The following is a 24,083-nucleotide window of genomic DNA, read 5'->3' as shown; positions in this document are numbered from 1 at the left end:
AACAAGAAGAGCCATTTCTTTCCAATTCGGTACAAAATTCAGTATTTCAAGAGCCGCAATGCATCTATATACGTACATATCGTCAAGAAGCAGCCCGTAAAGAGCCGCATGCGGCTCCGGAGCCGTAGGTTGCCGACCCCTGGTCTAGGTGAACAGAATCGGACTAAGCAGGCAAGGTATCCTTCCCATGTGTCTCCACATAAAAAAAACATCTAAGATTGTTTTACATATCGCATCAGTAGCACGGCCTTCTGAGAGTGCATACAATTTCAGCAGAAATGGTTCAACACAAGCAAAACTTTGGATTCAGTGTCTCATCAGCAGAGTTCAGCTTGCTTGAACCAATATGCCGGTGAACGGAGGAGTTTCGTATGTGCTCCCATTGGTCTGCTCCCACAGGCTTGTCTCTGTAATCAATTACTGGGTTGAGAGTTACTGGCAAATTATTCTCCTCTCAGTTAACTTGTCACAGTGTATGTTGGCTTCAGTTGACCCGCGTATGCACTTAAGCACAGAAAAGAGCACCCGGGGTGCGTGAGTAAACAAGACGAGGATTTGTGTTTTTTATTTGAATGAAATTGGCAACGAAGTGCATCTCCGTGAAGTCAGCAACAACAACAGCAGCAGCAGCAGAAGCAACAACGCCACAACGACCATTGTACAAACGGCACGTGGGGCAACGACGACAACAACTGCATTTGCTAGATTTCGTTCAATCTGGAAGTCCCTAAGTGTGTTAGTGCTCTAATTTAATTTCTACGCGGCAAATATCCACTTGAGCTGCCAGTTGCAACCGCAAATGGCAGACAAACCCTTGCTTGTTTTGATTTGGGTTAAGGTGCATCCCCCGCAATTGCTCCCTCACGCTGCTGCTGGCGGAAGGTCCTCCGAGTAGAGGGAAGATCTAGGGCGCTCAAACGCGAGGATATTTGCGTCCCCAAGTTTTTATGCACCGGTCAGATCTCGGAGAAGGTAGGAGCAACAACCCAACAACCCACACTTTACCCCAGCACCTGCTGACCAAATAAACTGTCGTGTACGCATTTTATGATAACTAGAGTGGACAGGTGGCGGTGTGAAGTGTGCGGGATTTACGGAAAACTTGCACCAGTTTCAACGAGATTGAAAACGTTTTGTTGACAGTTTTTGTGTGTGTATTGTCCTTCCCCCACAGCTCCGATTAGTGCGTTTGGGCTACGTACGGTGCGAAAGCAGTTGAACGTACAAAAGCTACAGCTTCCGTGCCGGTAGATCGGGTAAAACTGGCGACCCCTGGATTTGCATTTCCGGCGGACTCGCCGCGACACCATGGCACGGACAAATCGAATGCTGGAAGCGCTTGCGGGGAAGAATTATTGCCGTTACGCTTGAGTGAGTTTTTAGACTCGCATCTGAAATACGAAGAGATCGCAAACAATTGAAAGACGGCCGATGCCTACTGTGCGCTATATGCGAGTGGTGGCAAAGAACTCATTATGAACCGTCCGCGATGACCTAACACGCTCGATGTAGCGTGTCCTTAACTCTCAATGCTCAACAACGACAACAAAATTCGTTAACACAAACAGCACAATCGATTCAGTAAAGCACAGGACTAGTATAATCACTTTGCATTGCTCAAGAGGACTGAGACCTGTTGGTGGCTTGGGAGAAGCCTTCATCCAGCAGTGGAATGATCATGGCTAATATTGATTTCCCTGCTCAAACGAGCATCTATGCATTGGTGCTGCTCATCTCCCGTTGACATCCCAGAGCCGGTGGTGAAAGAGGTCAGATTGGTGAACAACCACGTACCAATGCTGCTCTGAGTGTGGTCGGTTAATTGGTCAGGGCGGATATGTGACGGCCGGTTAAGCGATGCTGTGCTTGTATTAAGACTCGCTTTCAATAGGGTTTCTGGTTGTGATATTTGGCCAAATATTATTTTGTAAAAGTCAGCTTTGTATCCGGGCCGATAATATTGATTGCAAATGATGGGACTGTGTCGTGAAGGTGTAGGCTTATAAACCGTCGTAAATGTAGAACATTTTTTTTTATTTAGTACGTTTTGAAATAATTCGACACGATTTTAAAACGCATGTTTTTTGTGCATTGTCCTGGAATCGCAAAGTCGTGTAGTACATTCGATAGCTGCTTTTGCATTACACCGCAATAACTTAACTTAATAAGGCAACGTCGCAAAAACACGAGTATAGGTAACGTATCGCATCAACACGAGCCCGGCACTTACCCGGGTTTCACTGAGATACGTTCTAGCTTAACTAAACAGTGTCGGGGACACGCATTTAACCCCCTCTCTCTGTCTCTCTCGCTCATCTTGGTCTCTTGAACCAATGCCACACAAAGACAAATATCCCCCCCCTCTCCTCCCCATGTAGCCTTTGAACAGACTTGTTGGGGCAAGCGCTGTGAGCGAACACCACTGTGAGTATGACAAGGCCCACCGGTGGGCAATATGGCGACCACCATGCCCGGCAATCTTTTGCCTTTCCGCAGCGCTGATGATTTCACATCACACCGGGGTACTCGCTCAAGGCCGAGTCGACTTCGAGGGAGGGGGCCGGGACCGGGTCCTCAGCAACAGTGCGATAACCGCCCTGCCACAGCTCCCAGACGCTTTGCTCGACAGGGAGAGAAACGAAGAACGCTGGACACGCGCGGGCACCCTGCGTCGCGTGCACGAGCACATGCACGTGCCCTCGAGTCGGCAAAGTTCCATGGCCACCGTCCTTGGAGTTCGTCCGTTGCGTCACCCTGCACCCTGCGACCGTGTCAATCGATTGCCGCTTTCTCCTTTTTTCCCGTTCCGTCGTCTTTGCCTCGCTCGCTCCGTTTCTTTTCCACCCGCCCCCGACGGCGGCCGTGGCCGTTTGTCGAGTGTGCAGGCGGTGCAACTCCGCTAGGGCCCCCATAGGGGGGCCCGGCCGGAGGGTGGTGGCGTGGCCGGAGGGCGATGGCGTGGGTGTTTGGTTACAAAACAAAGGGGAGGGGGGGAAATTCCACGCATCTCAACTCCCCGCATCTCAACTCCCCGTGTCCCCTCTCCGATCGGTCTTGAGCGGAGACGTCCTCTCTCAACCACCCACCCCTGATGCCACCCTAAAGATCTCCCGCGCTCGGGGATTACGTTCAGTCGGCACACCGAGTCCAATATACCTCCTGCCGCGATGGCGACTATCAGTCTCGTGCAGCCTCCTTCAATACTTCAACTTAGCGGCGATCCGGCACACCTCGTGCTATGGCTATGTCTAGACTCGTCACTGGCCACTTCAACAGACCAGGACCGGGAATATATTCGGTGAGGAACTTTAAGCCCTGCCCAAGCCGTCGAGGGCGAGAGAAGCTTTAGGCCTGCCCGCTAGGGTTGCCACCCGTCCTGGTTTTCCCAGGATCACCCCCTCTTTTTTTTCTTTTGAGACAAGCTGTCCGGGGTAATCTGTCGCTCTTTCCAGAACAACAAAAAACTAACACTAAAAAGTCCTGGCTTCTGTCAGCTGTCTGACAACGGTGCACCCGGAGACAATGCGTTTACCTTCTCCCCCCCCCTCTCTCTCTCCGGCATTGCCGCACGTACTCCTTCCTATATAATAAGTCCCGTTTCTTTTTTTATCCGACATTTAGAGAGCGCAGGCAACCCTGCCGCCTGCAAAGCCGCCCCCGCTCGCCCGCGGGGGCTTAGGCCAGCTTGTGGTGGCGCGTTCCCGCGTCGAGCAGGTGGCGCAGCGTGTACGGCAGCAGCGCCAGCGCGCTGAGCGGCACCAGCAGGCTCTTGCAGAACGTAAGCACGTAGAACGCCAGCTCGTCGTCGCTCGGCACCTTGACCCCGTCGTACAGCCGCAGCGTCACCACGGCGGCGACGGCGCAGGCGGCGCGGAACGCCGGCGCCTCGCCGCGGGCCCCCGCCAGCGCGTCGCGGTGCAGCCCCGAGTTGAGCGCCAGGCCCGTGCCTGCCAGCACGCCGAGGTTGCGCACGAGGCCTGCGAAGGGCGTGCTGTCCAGGTGCACCCACTCGGGGTGCAGGCACCACTTCTTGGCGAAGGCGACGGTCCACAGCAGGTCGACGCCGACGGCGAGCAGCGCCAGGTAGAAGCCCAGCGCCAGCGCGAAGAGCGCCGCGCTGGTGCCCACGTAGCGCGAGAGCGGCGCGTCGTGGATGCAGGACACGGAGCCGAAGAGGTGGGCCACCGCCATGCCTGTGCGCGTGTGTTGTGGGGGAGCAGAACGTGAGCTCGCTATGACAGCGCTTGCACCCAACAGTCTGTTAAGGCTACACGGGGGATCTTTGGTGATGCGGCGGTTAGCGCGCCGCGCTACGAACCCAGCGAGCCGAGTTGGATTCCCGATCACGGCCGCTACCAACACCGGTGACGATTGTCTGAACTGGTCCTTGGCCCTCCCGTAGGTCGTCTCGGCCTCAAATAAGTACCTGGCGCGATGTGTAAATGGCACCGCTAGGGAAATAAATGCGGCCAGGCGTGGTGCTGGCCACCCACTCGTGTGCTGTGCCACTTGCCCCCACAAACTGTTAAGTGTATATTGGAAAGCTGTCTGTGCGAGAGCACGCTTGGCGTAAGTGAATCGGAGGAAAACCTTAGAGGTGTTCTCTGGATTCATGTTACAGAAAAATAGGTTGCGTCAAAATTGCGCTCACTCAAATTCTATTGCGCATAATAGCATGATAAGATTACAAAGTAAGTAGTCTTATTTTAATCTCGTGTATCTCTCCCGTCATCTCACTACATCGACCTCTTGTCTACAGTTCTCCACATTTCACTGCATCGCTTACGTGGCCTGCATCTCTCTCTACTCTGAACTCACGACATCTCAAGTTTTTTTGGAGGGCGAGAAGGATGAGAAAGATGGGGATGACGAAGGAGGAACAGGCATAGGTGGAGGAAGAGGAGGAGGCATCGGAGAAAGGAGGACGATTGGGTGGAGGATGAGGAGGTAGCGGGGAAAGGAGGAGATGAGTCGGATGAGGAAGAGAAGGGTGCAGACGAGGATGACGATGTGGAGGATGAAGAGAGAAAGATGAAGACGAGAATGACGATGTGGAAGATGACGATGAGTCGGATTAAGCGATAAGGGTGCCGACGCGGTGGAGGAGGGTTTCGATGAGGGTTTCGATGAGGGCGATGAAGATGAAGAGGAGGAGGATGAGTTCCCGCACGTACCGGCGAGCGCTCCCAGCAGGACTTGGTGTGGGAAGTGCGCGGCGACGAAGAGCCGGGAGATGCCGACTCCGAGCTGCACGACGGCGAAGGCGCTCCAGAGCGCCGCGCCGAGCCAGCGGCGGGTCGCGGGCCCGCGGGCCACCACGGCGCGCGAGTCCAGGAGGGCCCTCACCATCACGTACCACACGCACGCCGAGCCCATCGCGTGGCCCGACGGGCTGCCTGCCTCGCGCGGGGCGGGTGGGGTGGGGTGGGACACGCGTGCACACGTGAGATACTGAATCTGAACAAGTATAACCCGTAAAAACAAAGTTTTTCACTATAAATCCTTTATATGCGTGGCGGCTAGAGTCCTCTCGTCCTCTGGCTTGAGATGGCTACCACCTATGGGTCAGATGATTGCATGGCAGCATTAAGCAATTGGTAATTAAATATAATATTTTTGTCCTAAAAAGTGTAACATTTTGGAAAAAAATTTTCACGAACATTAATTGTCACGCACAACGAGTCTTTGTGGAAAATGTCAGCTCGATTGGATCACGGGAAGTGGGTTAAAAAACGACCGAAAGATTTGCACGGTCCTAAGCAAGCAAGCAAGTGAACTTAATATAAAGGATTTTAAAATGTAGACTGGAGGAATCCGATGAGCTCTGAAGATCTTTTCCACATCTTGGTTCTTTCGGTAAAGTCACGTAGAAGGGAAATAATAAAATAATAAAAATAAAACATAAAATAATTCTCACGACGTTTCCGCCACAACGCAAGCAGCCGTCCTCAGGTGAAGACCAGGTCTGTCGGGGAGACAGCGTCTGAATGTCTTCACCTGAGGACGGCTGCTTGCGTTGTGGCCGAAACGTCGTGAGAATAATTTTATTATGTTTGATTTTTATTATTGTATTACTTCCCTTCTACGTGACTTTACCGAAAGAACCAAGAAGATGAATCCCTGCAGTCACGAAAGAAGCTTTAAATCGAAATCTTTTCCACAGTTGTCCAGTGTGGGCGGGTCAGCGAGTTGCAACGTCAAACAATGCAAAGAGGCTCCCTAGAGACAAAGATCCCCTGTATAGCCTTGGCAGGCTGTTCGGGCAAGTGCTGTACTCTTATGTTTTTTCGGTAAAGTCACGTAGGAAAATAAATAAGAATAAATAATAGAAATAAAATAATAGTGATTTATTATTATTTAATTTCTATTATTTTTTCCTATTTTTTATTATAATGTATTTTTATTTCTTTATTTATTTTTCCCTACGTGACTTTACCGAAACAACCTAAGAGTATGAATTCTTGCAGTCACGAAAGCTTCAAATCTGGGGCAAGTGTTGTTAGCGCCGATGAAAGCCGTCACGGCGCACCAGGGTCTGGTGTCTCCGGCACCATGCCCGGTCACCTTTGTCTCCACGGTGTCGCTGTTTACACAATCCCGGGAGGTACTTATTTAATGCTGATTCGACATATGGGGTGCCCGTGACCACCAATAGATATTCAACTGATGATGGCCGTGAGCGGGAATCGGAATATGTATTGATACCGGAGGAATCCGATAAGCTATGAATTTTGGCAACTGGGTTCGTAGCGCAACGTGCTGACCGCTGCACCACCGCTCCCCCACATAGATGCACCACGCTGCGTGTTGGTGAAGGGGTGGTGTGTGGGGGAGGTGGAGGCTTGCTCACCTGGGCCCGTCTCGCAGGTGATGGGGAACTGCTGCAGGTAGGGCACGGTGCTGTTCACGTAGAAAGTCGTCTCGTGAACCCACCAGTAGGGCCGATGTCCGAACAGGATCCTTCACAAGTGACATGGTGACACGCGGCATGAAGGTGACACGACGCGGGAGACGCGCTTCTGTGTTGTGTTCGATCCCGATTGAATCATTTGTTGGTACATTTTTAGCATTGGGATGTTATGGCCAATACCAGTTGGTACGTTGTTCAGGCCATGGGAGGAAATCGCAGAGCCCAGAGGAAACCCATCGGGAACAGGGCGAGAATGCACAAACTCCAAGAATCGAACCCAGGTGCTTGTTGCTGTGAGGCAGGATTGTTCCCGCGGCACTGCCTGACTGCCGACCCTATAAACTAAACTACAAACTATATTCTTCGGGTCTTTGGGTAAAGTCACGTAGATAGGCTAAAATTAATACAAATAAAATTTAAAACTACTACGCTTCGATCGCAACACAAGCGGTCGCCAGGATGACGACGCTCGCTTGTAGTTTTTTTTATTGATTTGAACCTATCTACGTGACTTCACCGAAACACCCAAAGAATATGAATTTCTGCCGTCACGAAAGCTTTAAGTCAACATTTAAAGTATGAACAGTTTTTTTATTGTTACCAGGTAAGTCCCACTGAGCTATTTCGCTCTTTTTTCAGAAGCGACCTGGCCACAAACAATAGCCGACATTAAGCGGCTTATACTCGCGTGGAAAACGTCCAGCATCCAAGCACTCAACGCGTGACGTTCATTCTAAACGTGGCGAGTCGCGAGCGTTAGCCACCGCTGGCCACCCGCAGGATCTCACCACTTGGACATGAGGTTGACCCAGTCTCCCAGCACGGCCGCCCACACCATCCTGATGCCCACGTCGCGGCGCAGATAGAAGCAGATGGGGAAGTAGACGAGGAAGGCTGTGCGGATGTCTCCCACGTTGGACATGAAGTCGAGGGTGTGCTGCTGCCCGCTGAAGACGCTCTGCACGTGCTGGATCACGGACACCTCTCCGCCGTGGAGGCGTTCCATGGCTAAGGAAGGATGTGGGGAGCTGAGCTAGAGAGCCTGGGCTGAAGTTGAGATCGAGCTGGGGATTGAGTGAGGATTGCACTCGGCTTCTTGGTTAGGCTAGACCGCTAGAGGCTTGGAATAGGACTGGTCCGGGTTGGAGATGAGTTCAGACTGGACTTTGCTGAGATAGATTTGGGTCTGTTCTGCGGTGGTTTGGGATTGGCTGGGCTGTGCTGCCAACAACAGCGACACCACACGTGGCCACTGATGAGTTGTGAGACCTGACACGGGACAAAGACCTGCACCGTCACACACAGGGGCGGGGGTGAGGGGGGAGGGCAAGAAGGGAAATGAGTACGTTCGTTGCGTGTATGCGACGTTGCTGAATTGTGGGCTTGATCTCCTCTATAGCGCACTGCGCTATGGACGCGGCGTGTAACGTCAGCGGCGAGCGATGATGATGATGTCTGAACCGATTCTTGAAGAATGGTCAAACACACGTCACGACCAACACGGCGTGGGGTGACCTTCATCCACGCAGTGGATTGGCAAAGAGCTGAATATCTATACCGATAGATGTATATATATATAACACGTAGGCGTTCGCGACCAATATCCATAAGAGGGTTTGTTGAATAATCCAACCGGTAATGGATACCCATTGTAATGTATATACACTCATTCACCTGCCCCCCCCCCCGGCCTTCTCACCTGAAGGGCTCAGGTGACGACGTCACATTTATCTGCTGTCTATTTAAGAACGAAACAGGAGGAGGATGTCTCCACTAATGTGGCTGTCGCCTGATGCTGCCGGTTGTGATTACTGGCGAAACGTCGGAACTCGGATTGTGAATGTTGTGGATTTACTCTCCAACACACAACCGGTGGTGCTGTACGAGTGACGAATTGTCCACGTTCTGCTTACGTGACACTAAACATTACTGACTGACTGTGTCGGGTGGTGGCGGGTTTAACGGCACATTTATATGTATATACGCGATCTCACCCCAAACAAAACCTTTATAGATGTTTGTATTTCTACAATAGCCTACGTGGCATATACCGTATTCTCCCGATTACGAATGAATAACGAAATAGTCATTAGGACTGCGTGTGGCCTACAAATTCGTAAATATATAATTGGCAACGGTTCGGGCAATGACCCTTCATTGTAAATCGGTCAGAGGGGGAGTGGGTAACACGAGTTGGAGACTGCACTTGTTTTACACCATGGAGCCGGATAACAAAAAAAAACATTAAATGTCTAATGACCAGTTTTTACAAACGGCATGTGACTCGTAACGCCATTGGTAACATACGAGACAAGCCATTCAACACCGTCATTTACACAGTACTACAAACGAAACTGTTTTTTATATTCAAAGTAAAATCAAACGTTCTCAAACAAAGGGTGTTCGTCTAAGACGCTCCGTAAAGGAAGACGCATCCGAAATCCTGTGCCCGGTGGTTGTCAAATAACACACACCGGATTATAAGAAGAATACAACACGTACATAGGGGGTCCATCCTAAACCTTAGAACAGTTTTAAATACCCGAGCTCAACCCCCGCCTGCTCTGATGAGTCCTGTGTGCCTGATACCGTCGATGCAGACTGGTAATACCGTCCAGAATGTCAGCGACGTGAGAATGTGGAATAAGAAAATAAATGTTTTGTAATAAAACAATATACGGTGGGGGGGGGGGAAGGGATTGCGTCTTATCATGGGCAGAAGTCGGAAATAATTCCCCACCGTTATCGTGCTCCGCTTGTTACGTTATCCATGATGACACTCGGACACATTCGGCGATGAGAAACAACACCGTGGCGCGGTGTTCAAAACAGGTAAAACAACAAAAAAATAGGCGACGTTTCGAACAATGGCCCTGCTTCATGGCGAGCACATGCGTTGTTTAAATCGCGCTTATGCGCCACTGCCGACGCAGCAGAATGACTACATAATTTATGTTAATTATCTCCTCAGCGGTATTAGAATGGGTGCATCAGCAGTCAAGAGGATCGGCAAGTCGCTTTTGTTAGGGTAAAGTTGTGGGCACGAAGCCCGATTAACTGCAGAGGGTCCCTATAGGAGGAACCCTTCCGACAGCAGTGGCGTGAGCAATCAGTTGCAGGACTGCGCCTCTGCACACAACACTGCACGTGTTGCGCACAATGCCCACCTTAATAGGCGCTCGCAAACAGCGCTCTCGATCGACCTCGACTCTGTGCGGCTGCCGATACAAATCCAATGGACCATATAACGTGGCAACTGTCCCAACCGTGCATTTGGAGGCGCGTGGGTGAGCGAGGTGGGTGTGATGGATGGATGGATCTGCAATTCACCAACTCTCAGACGAAGCAACTGAATGGCGAAATCGCTCAGAACTGAATCTCTCAGAGGAAGTCATAAAAGGGAAAACGAAATCACGACCACCACCACCATCATCAATAGCCCCATGAGGTGTGTGCAAGCGAACACAACTCACCCTTTCGCGGCACCAGATGTGATATTGATGTTGTTGACGCTGCCGCTGCTCTACCCAATACACCACTTACAATAATGACACAAAAAAAACAAAAAATCCCCGACGTTTCCGACGAGGCGCCTAATTCAGGAACCACTGCAGAATGTCCTCGCTACGCGCAGTGATGGGACTCTGAAGCGCTAAGACTTTGACGGCCGTCGACTCGTCCTGTGGGTTGATTCCAGCTGTGGCTCTGTGCACACAGACCTCTGCCCGACTGAGAGCACAGAGCCCTTTATATAGGAGCCGTGTTGACGACGACGAGAGGGCGAAAGGGGAGAGGGAGGGGAGCGCTAAGTGGTGGTGGTGGGGAGATGGGGGGGGTGACTGTGGGGTGAGCGGAGGGGGGTGGTGGTGGGGAGGGAGGGAGGATGAGGGGATGAGGTGAGAGCGGGGAGGGGCAGAAGGTCGCTGGCATGGGGAGACGGGCAGAAAGGATGGGGAGTGAAGGTAGCAAGAGGAGGGAGTTCACGGGGAGACACTGACGGAGGGGAGAGGTGGTGAAGGGATAGAGAGAGAGAGCATGACCACGCTTTCCCACCTGATGACGGACGCTTGTGTTGCGCCCGAAACGTCGCGATTTATTTTCTTTTCTTACCCACGTGACTTTACCGAAAGAACCAAAGAGTATGGATTGCTGCAGTCACGAAAGCTTCAAATCAAGATTGAATAGAGAGAGGTCAAACGGGGAGGCATGAGCGGAGGGAATGAAGTGAGACACAGGGAGCGGGGAGATGGAGGCTAGGGAGAGGATGGAGTGACACGAGACGTGGGGACAGGGGGAAGAGAGACAGGTGAGGGTGGGTGGGGGGGGTGAATGGAGATTTGATTAAATGGAGGTGGAGAGGGGAGGGAGCGATGGGGGCAGAGGAGGGAGAATCGGCGTTAAGTTAGACACGTGAAGAGGCGAGAGCAGAGGGATGGGACGGTGAGACAAAGACGGCAGGGATGTAAAGGCGGGGGCGGTGAATGGAGAGTCACAGGGGGGGGAGTGAAGGGGGGGGGGGAGTCAACGGGGAGCCACAAGGAGGGAGTGCATGGAAAAAATATTTAAAAAAATAAAAAAAGAGATAAAGTAAGAGAAGAGAGATACAGAGGAGGAGGAGGAGGGGAGGGAGAGTGAGTGATGATCATCAATGGAGAGACACGGGGGGAGAGGAGGAGGCGGCGGCGGGAGTGGAATAATTCGCCGTCCCTCCCCACCCACCCCGGACCGCCGTGCTGATGTTTGTGCAAGTTAACGCCGACCCGCGGATGAGCGCCGAAGAACGCGGCGGCGTGTCCGAGTTAATGATGAACTGATGTCCGAGAGAGCGAGAGAGAGATGGAGGGAGGGAGAGGGGAGAGGGGGGAGAGACACAAGCACGCAGGGCGACAACAATACGGCCAAAAACAACACGGCGACACAAACAACTCGGGACCTCACGGGAACACGGACAAATAACCCCCCCCCCCCACCATCGTGCCGGCCTTCACAGACTGTTGGAGCGCCTATGAAGGCCGGCACGGCACACGAGGGGGGGGGGGTGGGACAGCAACCACGCCCGGCCGCCTTTGTCTCCCCACAGGGCGGTGTTTACACGAACCGCATCAGGTGCTCGTTTTGGGGCTGAGTCGACCTAGGGGATGCCCGGGACCGGTTTTACGATGTTGGTGACCGTGGTCGGGAATCGAACTCGGGACGCGGGGTTCGTAGCGCAGCGTAGCGCTAACCGCTGCGCCACCGCTCCTTCCCGGGTTAAAAACAAAACAATGCAATTCTAGATTTGAGGCTTTCGTGACTGCAAGGATTCATATTCTTAGTTTTTTTCGGTAAAGTCACGTAGGTAAAAAATTAAAATTAATAAAAGTAAAATAAAAATAAAATAAAAATCACGACGTTTCGGAGGCAACACAAGCTTTTTTTTTATTTTACTTTTATTAATTTGAATTTTTTACCTACGTGACTTTACCGAAAAACCTAAGAGTATGAAAACAATGCAATGCCAAACAAACACGGAGGACGCAAACAACAAGCTAAATTGGGGGGGCTCGTAGAACACACGGAATTATAGCGAGAACACGGGGAGAACAACAATCCCCGCCAAATATCACGGCACTGACACCGCACGTAACGAAGATCTTAAAAAAACACGGGACACACGGACAACACAAATGAACGAATCCATCGTGAACACAAGGCACACCGCACACAATATTACCCAACCCTCAGGATTGCAAGCGACGCAAAGGTAACGTGATATATTACCTCACAAAACTTGAAATAATCCCGTCAAAAACACGAGACGCGGACAATGTAATTTGAATGACAAAGAGACAATTCCTCACAAACAACACGAGCAATACCCGCCAAAACCAAGAGACAAACAACACAATTTGAATAACAACTTAATAATCGCTCACAACCAACACAAACAACACGAACAATCCCGCCAAAACCAAGCGACACAAACCACACAATTTTAATAACGAAGACTTAATAATCCCTCACAAACAACACAAACAATCCCGCCAAAACCGAGACACAAACAACACAATTTGAATAACAACTTAATAATCCCTCCCAACCAACACAAACAACACGAACAATCCCGCCAAAACCAAGCGACACAAACCACACAATTTTAATAACGAAGACTTAATAATCCCTCACAAACAACACAAACAATCCCGCCAAAACCGAGACACAAACAACACAATTTGAATAACAACTTAATAATCCCTCCCAACCAACACAAACAACACGAACAATCCCGCCAAAACCAAGCGACACAAACCACACAATTTTAATAACGAAGACTTAATAATCCCTCACAAACAACACAAACAATCCCGCCAAAACCGAGACACAAACAACACAATTTGAATAACAACTTAATAATCCCTCCCAACCAACACAAACAACACGAACAATCCCGCCAAAACCAAGCGACACAAACCACACAATTTTAATAACGAAGACTTAATAATCCCTCACAAACAACACAAACAATCCCGCCAAAACCGAGACACAAACAACACAATTTGAATAACAACTTAATAATCCCTCACAAACAACACAACACAAACAATGCCGCCGTGATGTCCGCGTGTTCTCGGTGGCCACAACACAAGCCGCCTTCACTCGGGGCAGCTTTATCTGGTACCAGATTGCGTGGACGTAGTTGTTGTTGTGGATCTAAGACTCTGAAGGGGTTTTTGCTACCCAAGTTATCTTATCTCGCCGAGATGACGGCGTTCACCAGCGTCACCTCCATCGGGAGGGTTTAAACACGAATTGGCACGTACACAGGCCACCACGTTCAGTGTCCTTCATTGAACCAACAGCAGCAGCGGCATCATATAAATAATTCATTCTTGATTTGGGGCTTTCGTGACTGCAGGAATCCAAACTCTTTGGTTCTTTCGGTAAAGTCACGTGGGTAGAAAATAAAATAAATCACGACGTTTAGGGCGCAACACAAGCGTCCGTCATCAGGTGAAAACTCAATTCTCTCCAACTGCTTTTTGTTTTATATTTTTATTATTTTATTGTTTCCCTTCTACGTGACTTTACCGAAAGAACCAAGAATATGAATCCCTGCAGTCACGAAAGCTTTAAATCAAAATGAGCTTTTTGGGTGTTTAATCTGTTGTCCTTCCACCGCACCTTATGTGGACTCAGCCTCAAATGAGTACCTGGTGCGGTGTGTAAACATCGCCACTGGGGAGACAAAGGCGGCCGGGCGTGGTGCTGGCCACCTACCCCCTCGTGTGCCGTGCCGGCCTTCATTGGTGCTCGCTAACAGCACTTGCCCCAACAGTCTGTTGAGGCTATACGGGGGATCTTTGTCTGTGGGTCTCTGTGCGAGTTTGTGGGTCTCTGTGTGATTCTGTGAGTCTCTGTGTGAGTCTGTGGGTCTCTTTGTGTGCGTGTGGGTCTCTTTGTGAGTGTGTGGGTCTCTTTGTGAGGGTGTGGGTCTCTGTGTGAGTCTGTGGGTCTCTGTGTGAGTGTGTGGGTCTCTGTGTGTGCGTGTGGGTCTCTTTGTGAGTGTGTGGGTCTCTGTGTGTGCGTGTGGGTCTCTTTGTGAGTGTGTGGGTCTCTGTGTGTGCGTGTGGGTCTCTTTGTGAGTGTGTGGGTCTCTGTGTGTGCGTGTGGGTCTCTTTGTGAGTGTGTGGGTCTCTGTGTGAGTGGGTGGGTCTCTTTGTGAGTGTGTGGGTCTCTTTGTGAGGGTGTGGGTCTCTGTGTGAGTGGGTGGGTCTCTTTGTGAGTGTGTGGGTCTCTTTGTGAGGGTGTGGGTCTCTTTGTGAGGGTGTGGGTCTCTTTGTGAGTGGGTGGGTCTCTTTGTGAGGGTGTGGGTCTCTTTGTGAGCGTGTGGGTCTCTGTGTGAGTGGGTGGGTCTCTTTGTGAGTGGGTGGGTCTCTGTGTGAGTGGGTGGGTCTCTTTGTGAGTGTGTGGGTCTCTGTGTGAGTGGGTGGGTCTCTGTGTGAGTGGGTGGGTCTCTTTGTGAGTGTGTGGGTCTCTTTGTGAGTGTGTGGGTCTCTGTGTGAGTGTGTGGGTCTCTTTGTGAGTGTGTGGGTCTCTTTGTGAGTGTGTGGGTCTCTTTGTGAGTGTGTGGGTCTCTGTGTGAGTGTGTGGGTCTCTTTGTGAGTCTGTGGGTCTCTTTGTGAGTCTGTGGGTCTCTGTGTGAGTGTGTGGGTCTCTGTGTGAGTGTGTGGGTCTCTTTGTGAGTGTGTGGGTCTCTGTGTGAGTGTGTGGGTCTCTTTGTGAGTGTGTGGGTCTCTTTGTGAGTCTGTGGGTCTCTTTGTGAGTGTGTGGGTCTCTTTGTGAGTGTGTGGGTCTCTTTGTGAGTGTGTGGGTCTCTTTGTGAGTGGGTGGGTCTCTTTGTGAGTGTGTGGGTCTCTGTGTGAGTGTGTGGGTCTCTTTGTGAGCGTGTGGGTCTCTTTGTGAGGGTGTGGGTCTCTTTGTGAGTGTGTGGGTCTCTTTGTGAGTGTGTGGGTCTCTGTGTGAGTGTGTGGGTCTCTTTGTGAGTCTGTGGGTCTCTGTGTGAGTCTGTGGGTCTCTGTGTGAGTCTGTGGGTCTCTTTGTGAGTGTGTGGGTCTCTGTGTGAGTCTGTGGGTCTCTGTGTGAGTGGGTGGGTCTCTTTGTGAGGGTGTGGGTCTCTTTGTGAGTGTGTGGGTCTCTTTGTGTGCGTGTCTTTGTGAGGGTGTGGGTCTCTTTGTGAGGGTGTGGGTCTCTTTGTGAGGGTGTGGGTCTCTTTGTGAGTGTGTGGGTCTCTGTGTGTGTCTTTGTGTGCGTGTGGGTCTCTTTGTGAGTGTGTGGGTCTCTTTGTGAGGGTGTGGGTCTCTTTGTGAGTGTGTGGGTCTCTGTGTGTGTCTTTGTGTGCGTGTGGGTCTCTTTGTGAGTGTGTGGGTCTCTGTGTGTGTCTTTGTGTGCGTGTGGGTCTCTTTGTGAGTGTGTGGGTCTCTTTGTGAGGGTGTGGGTCTCTTTGTGAGGGTGTGGGTCTCTTTGTGTGTCTTTGTGAGTGTGTGGGACTTTGTAAGTCTGTGGATCTCCGCGTGGCTTCAGCTGGGTAGGTGCAGGACCAGGTTGTGCACCCATCACTGGGTCCGATTGTTGCATCGCAGGATTGATCATGGCAGATGTCTGATGATGATGACAACAATGACAACAGCAGAAGGCAGTGAACGATCAGAAGAGGAGGATGATGATGATGTAGCAGCCATGATCAAACTCGTAAGAGGCAAGCTAAGGATGCCTCGGTGGCCGATGCTAACTCCATCGCCGTGAGTTCGAGTTCGACTCTGAATCCAGTATATTTGTGAGCTTGCACGTTTTTCCTGCGGTCGCGTGGATATTTCTCCCGGTCCTCCGATGTTTCCCTCCACATTTAAACGTCAACGTTGCGTTTAGAGTATTGGGCTACTGCTATAAATGCCCACGCGTTGATAAGGCCCCCTTCGTTGAGGTCTCATTTGTGATAGCCAGGACGCTTCTGAAAAATAGCTCTTCAGCTCAGTGGCTCTTACTTGGTGAAATAAGAATAGTTGAATAGTTTTAGTTCAGTTTCATGCGCCATGCTCTCTCATTTTGGTGATTTCGAAACGTTTTTTGGTCTGGCCATGTTTGTTTGTTGTAGTACGGAGTTAGACTGATGGTCTTAATCGAAGTTGTCTTGTGGTTGTTGTTGTTGTTGTTTGACTTGCACCAGCGTTGGTGTACGGTGCTTTTTGTAGAATATTTTGGCGTCTTTTCCTGTATTTTCTGTTTGCACTTAGTCACATAGTCACTCCAAAATGTTTTCTTGTTCATGTTTTTTTTTCATGTTTTTTGTTTGCTGCGGTTGCACCCGATTCAAGAGCCGAATGGCTCACAGGGTTATACCAAATAAATGAAACTGAAAAGCTGAAACTCTAAGAAAGGGTTTGCAACGGAGCAAAACAACAACCCAGGGTCATAGGTCTGGCCTCAGGACCTGTTCTCCCCCACCCCTGATCCCATCGCTTCTCACGTATCCCTCCCCCTCCCACCCCCTCCCTCCCCTCCCTCCCCTCCCTCCCCTCCCTCTACATGCCTCACCCATCGCAGGCCATCTGTACAAGCCAGCTGGGATGTTGATGACTCCTCGAACAATAGAAATTACCTCCTACCTAGGGTTTGACTCCGAGCACTGCTGTGCATTATTATCACGTGATCGGCGTCAGCAGCAGCAGCAGTAGCATCATCTACTCGTGTATTTATTTATAATCGTAATTAGTATAGTTATCATTATTAAGTAAGGGGGCGGAAAGGCTTTGCGGCCGTGTGTAATGCCAGTTGAGTAATCTGCAGGAATATATATTTTCGCGTCAAATATGGGATGTTTGGGACAATACTACTTGCATTGTGTGTGGTTACGTTTGCTTGAAAACCATGCAATCATCACCACCACAACGACCACCGATAAATGAACGTATGAGCAGAACTAAGTCAATACGTAGAAATGTTTTAGTCCGTTTAACACGTAGGCTTTCGCGACCAATATAACCCATAATAGAGGTGTTTTGGGATAGATTGCGTAAATTTGAATGTGTCGTTAAACCCGCCACCACCCGACACAGCGCATTAGTAAGCTTTGTCACGGAAACGGAACGTGGCAATTATTTACTAGTACAGCACTACCCCGGTTGTGTGTTGGAGAGCCAAGTCGTCGATATAAACAAAGTATAATAAAGTATAGACGTGCACATTGCAACAAGAACATATACATGCCTGTCGATTTGCCAACACCAAATGCAAGCTATGGGGCAAGGCAGCAGAATACAACATTCCAAGACCACACCAAGACAACAACAACACTCCCACACCACACCAAGACAACAACAACAGCCCCACACCACACCAAGACAACAACAACAATCCCACACCACACCAAGACAACAACAACAGCCCCACACCACACCAAGACAACAACAACAACAGCCCCACACCACACCAAGACAACAACAACAACACTCCCAGCTAACACCAAGACAACAACAACAACAACAGTCCCTCAATTACCAGATACACAAACCCAAAAACATGATGGGTAATAGCAAACGTAATAATCATTAAATTTTTATTTAATCATTACCACACTATTATCATCATTAATTTGACATGCAATCACGCACCCTCACCCACTCACTTGCCCCCACACGCACATAAAAGGCAAAGATCCCCCGTATAGCCTTAACATACTGTTGGGGCAAGCACCTATGAAGGTCGGCACGGCACACGAGGGGGTGGGTGGCCAGCATCAGGCCCGGCCGCCTTTGTCTCTCATTTGAGGCTGAGTAGACTTAGAGGAGGCCCAGGACCGGTTCAGATAATCGAACTCAGGTCGCCGGCTTCGTAGCGCAGAGCGTTAACCACTGCGCCACCGCTCCCCACACACACACATGCATATGTGTGCATATACACATATGCACACACGCTCACACACACATACATACATGTCCAAACACATACACACAAACTCACACATACATACATACATGTCCAAACACATACAAACAAACTCACACAAACACATGCACAAACACATAATGCAGGCGCAAACAACAACAACAACAACCGCCATTCGCCACTAAGTGGCGGTGACGTCACCACGACGCTTGTGCCAGGCTATGTGCACACACACACACATACGCACGGACACACATACACACATACGCACGCACGCACGGAATTTCTCGCTACGATCCCCGATCGGTGACGTCACGCGCTGTCCAGCCCGGCTTGTTGATGGGCAGAAAAACAGCATCACACACGCACAGCACACACAGCACACACACACAGCACACACACAACACACACAGAACACACACACGCACAGCACACACAGCACACACACACACAGCACACACACACAGCACACACACAACACACACAGAACACACACACACAGCACACACAGCACACACACACACAGCACACACACACAGAACACACACGCACACACACACAGCACACAGTATATACACACACACAACACACACAGCACACACACACACAGCACACACATACACAACACACACAGAACACACACGCACACACACACAGCACACACAGCACGCACACACACAGCACACACACAAAGCACACACACAGCAGACACACACACAGCAGACACACATCACACACACACACATCACACACAAAGAAGTTCAACTGAACTCTGACCTCGTGTACCGTCCGCTGTTGCCGGGCAGACCTCGGGCTGAGTGGACGGGAGGGGCGGGGGGACCCACAGTGGGGGGGGGGGGGGGTTGGGGGTCATGGAATTAACCGGGGGGAGGTGAGACCGGGGGAGCGAGGGGTGGGGGTAGGGAGGAGTGGGGGGGGGTAAACGCGGGGGGGGGGGGGGTAGGGGGGAGACTGTGGGGGGAGGGGGGAGATTGTGGGGAGACGGGGGGAGGGGGGAGACGGGGGGGGGATTGTGGGGAGACGGGGGCAGGGGGGAGACGGGGGGGGGAGATTGTGGGGGGAGGGGGGGAGACTGTGGGGGGTGGGTTGGAGACGGAGGGGGAGACTGTGGGGGGAGGGGGGAGACGGGGGGGGGGGAGACTGGGGGGAGGGGGGAGACGGGGGGGAGACTGGGGGCAGGGGGGAGACGGGGGGGGGGAGATTGTGGGGGGAGGGGGGGAGACTGTGGGGGGTGGGTTGGAGACGGAGGGGGAGACTGGGGGGAGGGGGGAGACTGGGGGGAGGGGGGGAGACTGTGGGAAGACGGGGGAGGGGGGGGCAGGGGGGGGGACTGTGGGGGGAGGGGGGGAGACGGGGGGGGGGAGACTGTGGGGGGAGGGGGGTATCATAGGGGAGGGGGGATGGGGGGGATTGAGATCGATTTCGTCCGCGATGTCCTCAATAGGCGCTCGCTAACGCCGCCTCCGGGTCCGCGCGCTGCGCTGAGAACCTCTGGGGGGTCCCGGGCGGGTTCGTGGCCTGCGGTGAACTCGCCTCGAGCCCTCGGAGTGGCACGAGAGAGAGGCAGCGGTGATCGTGACGATGACTTCACATTGCGAAGAGATATTCTTGGTTATTTCTACAAAATAGTAGAAAACTAAATAGTGGAAAATTTATTTTTTCAAATTTTCTCTGTGTGGATTTCACACCTGATGACGATTGCTTGTGTTGCAGTCGAAACGTCGTGAGAATTGTATTTTATTATGTTTTATATTTTTATTATTTGATTATTTCCCTTCTACGTGACTTTACCGAAAGAACCAAGAATATGAACCCCTGCAGTCACGAAAGATTAAAATCGAAATTGCATGAGATGTCGACTGTGACGACGGTGGTGACTGTCGAGACGACATTGATGATGATCGATTCTATTCGATAAGAAACTGATGATGATGATAACAACAAGGAAGATGATCATGGCTAAGATTGTATCGGATATCGGTGATGTACGTTGAACTTCTTTCGCACCGCACGTAGGCAGCCGTGCTAATGGGAGGTGTGGGGGAAGGACAACAAACTTAAACACAACAAGCAGCGCTAAAGAAATTAGTTTTCAATGATGTTGATTAAAATTGTGTAAGTCACTGGGGATAACAACACAGAAATTATGATGATGATCGTGATTGCTGTATGTGGATATGATAACCATCGTTATAATCATGATGGTTCGTCAGATGGTAGAGGAAATTCGTGCTGATTGCGAAGATGATTAGGACATGGATGACGATCACAGAAAAATCACGACGTCGATCATGATGATAATGGATAATGTTGAAGATTACAATGATGAGCCCGGTCAGAATCCGCATCATCATCACCTTCACCATCACCAGAATAACGCATTCCTACGGAGGGAGCTGGTAGGAACGTTGGGTTGCTCGGTCAATGGCCAGGGTCAACGGCGGCGTGGTGTATTCCGCAAATATGCCCGACTGTGAGGGCGGGCACAAGCCGGCGTGAGTAGGTTAAACGTTGAGTTTTATAAGGGCACTACGGGGTGACCACCCCCTCCAACCCATCCCCACCCCTCCCACCCCCCACCCAACAACACCCTCCTCACCCAGCCCCACCCAGCCCCTCCCCACCCTCCCCTCCTCTCCCCACCCAGCCCCACCCATCCCACCCCCCACCCAGCCCCACCCTCCCCCACCCAGCCCCTCCCCACTCACCCCACCCAGCCCCTCCCCACCCAGCCCCTCCCCACCCTCCCCACCCAGCCCCTCCCCATTCTCCCTTCCCCACCCAGCCCCTCCCTGCACGACGGACGGACACAATAATCCCCTGTGGACTGGTGTAACCAGGAGGTTCCTACGAGTATAATAATATACTAACAATGCGGCCGTAGAGCGGGGGTTTAATGTCAGATGACGCTGTTCGGGGCTGAGTTCCGGAAAATCATTCCCCGTGAGTTGGGATTGGGGGCAGGGGTCGCCTGTCATGGTTTCTAGACGAGAAGGTTGACGGTCACGGGTGACTGCTGACGTGGATGAAAGTGATGATTGTGCCGGTGACATTATATATCGCTGCTGATGTTGGAAACTGATCGAGACATCGATGGCGATGATGACAATTATGATGACGATGATGGTTGATTGGCATCGATGATGACATTGATGACGATGAATTGGAAATCGATGACGACGACGAGTAGGTTATTGATGACTGTAAAGTTGAGGTTGTTGGGGGTGAGCGGCGCGTGACCAGCCACTGCACGGGCGCTGTGCTCGGGGTTTCCCTTCGTTGTTCTTGAGCTGGCGAGACGTTGACATGTCCCCTCCCTCCCCTCTCGTCCCTCCGCTCCCTCCCCTCCCTCCCCTCCAATCCCTCCCCTCCCCTCCCTCCCCTCCAATCCCTCCCCTCCCCTCCCTCCCCTCCAATCCCTCCCCTCCCTCCCCTCCATCCCTTCCCTCCCCTCCATCTCCTCTCGTCCCTCCCCTCCCTCACCTCCCCTCCCTCCCCTCCCACCCCTCCCCTCCCACCCCTCCCTCCCCGTGTTTACAGGACACAAAGTGGTGTGGGCGCACTCTGCTGTTTGTTTCACACGACCGCGAAACCCGCGGCTCTCTCCCTCCCTCCCGCCCTCTGCCCACGTGGCCCGCGTTATCGCGGTGCCACTCACAGATCCCGGCTGCATTGGCGACAGGGAGAGACTTTTGTTTGTTGGACGGGTGGACTGGGGGGAGTGACGGTGATGGTGCCACAAAATCTCAACAATATTTTGCGCAATTGCTGTGTTCACGCAGTGGGAGATGTTTTTTCGCCGCGCGTGACCTCACCCATCTCCCGGCTCCCCTTTCTTCCACGCCGATGCATCTCCTCTCTAACTTCATCTCCTCTCTAACTGCATCTACTTCTATCCCCATGTATCTCCACGCAAACTCACCTCTCTCTCTCTCTGTGCATCTCACTGCTCTCATCCTCCCGTCTCTATGCGTCTCATATCCACCTCTTCCTATCTCCATGCACCTCCAATCTCCACCTCTTCCTATCTCCATGCACCTCCAATCTCCACCTCTTCCTATCTCCCTGCACCTCCAATCTCCACCTCTTCCTATCTCCATGCACCTCCAATCTCCACCTCTTCCTATCTCCCTGCACCTCCAATCTCCACCTCTTCCTATCTCCATGCACCTCCAATCTCCACCTCTTCCTATCTCCATGCATCTCCACCTCTTCCTATCTCCATGCACCTCCAATCTCCACCTCTTCCTATCTCCATGCACCTCCAATCTCCACCTCTTCCTATCTCCATGCACCTCCAATCTCCACCTCTTCCTATCTCCCTGCACCTCCAATCTCCACCTCTTCCTATCTCCATGCATCTCCACCTCTTCCTATCTCCATGCACCTCCAATCTCCACCTCTTCCTATCTCCATGCATCTCCAATCTCCACCTCTTCCTATCTCCATGCATCTCCACCTCTTCCTATCTCCATGCGCCTCCAATCTCCACCTCTTCCTATCTCCATGCACCTCCAATCTCCACCTCTTCCTATCTCCATGCATCTCCACCTCTTCCTATCTCCATGCACCTCCAATCTCCACCTCTTCCTATCTCCATGCATCTCCAATCTCCACCTCTTCCTATCTCCATGCATCTCCACCTCTTCCTATCTCCATGCACCTCCAATCTCCACCTCTTCCTATCTCCATGCATCTCCAATCTCCACCTCTTCCTATCTCCATGCACCTCCAATCTCCACCTCTTCCTATCTCCATGCACCTCCAATCTCCACCTCTTCCTATCTCCATGCGCCTCCAATCTCCACCTCTTCCTATCTCCATGCACCTCCAATCTCCACCTCTTCCTATCTCTATGCGCCTCCAATCTCCACCTTTTCCTATCTCCATGCACCTTCAATCTCCACCTCCATAATATAATAAAATATTATAATAAAATCATATAAAATAATATAATATGGTAAGATAAAATAATTATTTAATAATGTTTTGTTTTTACTTTTTTTATTATTTCCATTCTACGTGACTTTAACGAAAGAACCAAAAAGATGAATCCCTGCAGTCACGAAAGCTTTAAATCGAAATGTTGTGTGTTGGTTTTAAACCCACAACGTAAACGACGAAAAACAACGTCGTGCTCGTACCGTTGACGTCTCGCGACGTAGCGACGTAGGCCCGTAGGTAGGCCGCGATGAGACAACGGGTCTCGGATAGCGCCTCTTGCGGGGGGAGGACGCACCTCGGCCGGCAGGACGAGAAGCTGAAGCGGGGTCGTCTTTTTTTAAATCCTTTATATTAAGTTCACTTGCTTGCTTGCGCGCTTACGACCGTGCAAATCTTTCGGTCGTTCTTTAACCAACTTCCCGCGATCCAATCGAGCTGACATTTTGCACACAGACTCGTTGTGCGTGACAATTAATTTTCGTGAAAAATTTTTCCTAAATTTTACACTGTTTAGGGAATTTTTTAAAAATATTAATTTACCAATTGGTTAATGCTGGCACACAATCATCTGACCCATAGGTGGCAGCCATCTCAAGCCAGAGGACGAGAGGACTCTACCCGCCACGCATATAAAGGATTTATAGTGAAAAACTTTGTTTTTACGGGTTAATTTTTATAAATATACAGAGCGCTTCTTGAAAATGTGAACACTTCTGAGAATTTGCAACAACACCACAAGACATTTTCTGCCTCCGGGCTCTGGAGACCACCTGGAGAAGATTCCAAG

General features: G+C 51.1%; 1 protein-coding gene across 1 annotated transcript; it reads right to left on the bottom strand.

Annotated features, from left to right (window-relative positions):
• Positions 1-549: 549 nt before the first annotated feature.
• G6PC1 (glucose-6-phosphatase catalytic subunit 1) lies at positions 550-10,632 on the bottom strand. The gene is made up of 5 exons (XM_078881759.1): positions 10,384-10,632; positions 7,699-8,197; positions 6,851-6,960; positions 5,175-5,396; positions 550-4,193 (listed from the first exon to the last, which is right to left on the bottom strand). Exons 2-5 carry the CDS (start codon positions 7,914-7,916, stop codon positions 3,676-3,678), a joined length of 1,068 nt encoding a protein of 355 aa, XP_078737885.1. The 5' UTR covers positions 7,917-8,197; positions 10,384-10,632; the 3' UTR covers positions 550-3,675.
• Positions 10,633-24,083: the final 13,451 nt, after the last annotated feature.

This window comes from Lampetra fluviatilis, chromosome 62 (assembly GCF_964198595.1).
Source record: "Lampetra fluviatilis chromosome 62, kcLamFluv1.1, whole genome shotgun sequence".
In the NCBI taxonomy this organism is placed as follows: domain Eukaryota; kingdom Metazoa; phylum Chordata; class Hyperoartia; order Petromyzontiformes; family Petromyzontidae; genus Lampetra; species Lampetra fluviatilis.
Note: the sequence above shows the minus strand (reverse complement) of the source record. Positions and strands in the feature narration are given on the sequence as shown.

Coding starts and splice junctions, on each gene's coding strand:
- G6PC1 (XM_078881759.1), bottom strand. CDS start 7,916: ATGGAACGCCTCCACGGCGGAGAGGTGTCCGTGATCCAGCACGTGCAG. Junction 6,961..7,698: donor GTCAACCTCATGTCCAAGTG/GTGAGATCCTGC, acceptor TCACTTGTGAAG/GATCCTGTTCGGACATCGGC. Junction 5,397..6,850: donor CACCTGCGAGACGGGCCCAG/GTGAGCAAGCCT, acceptor CGCGCGAGGCAG/GCAGCCCGTCGGGCCACGCG.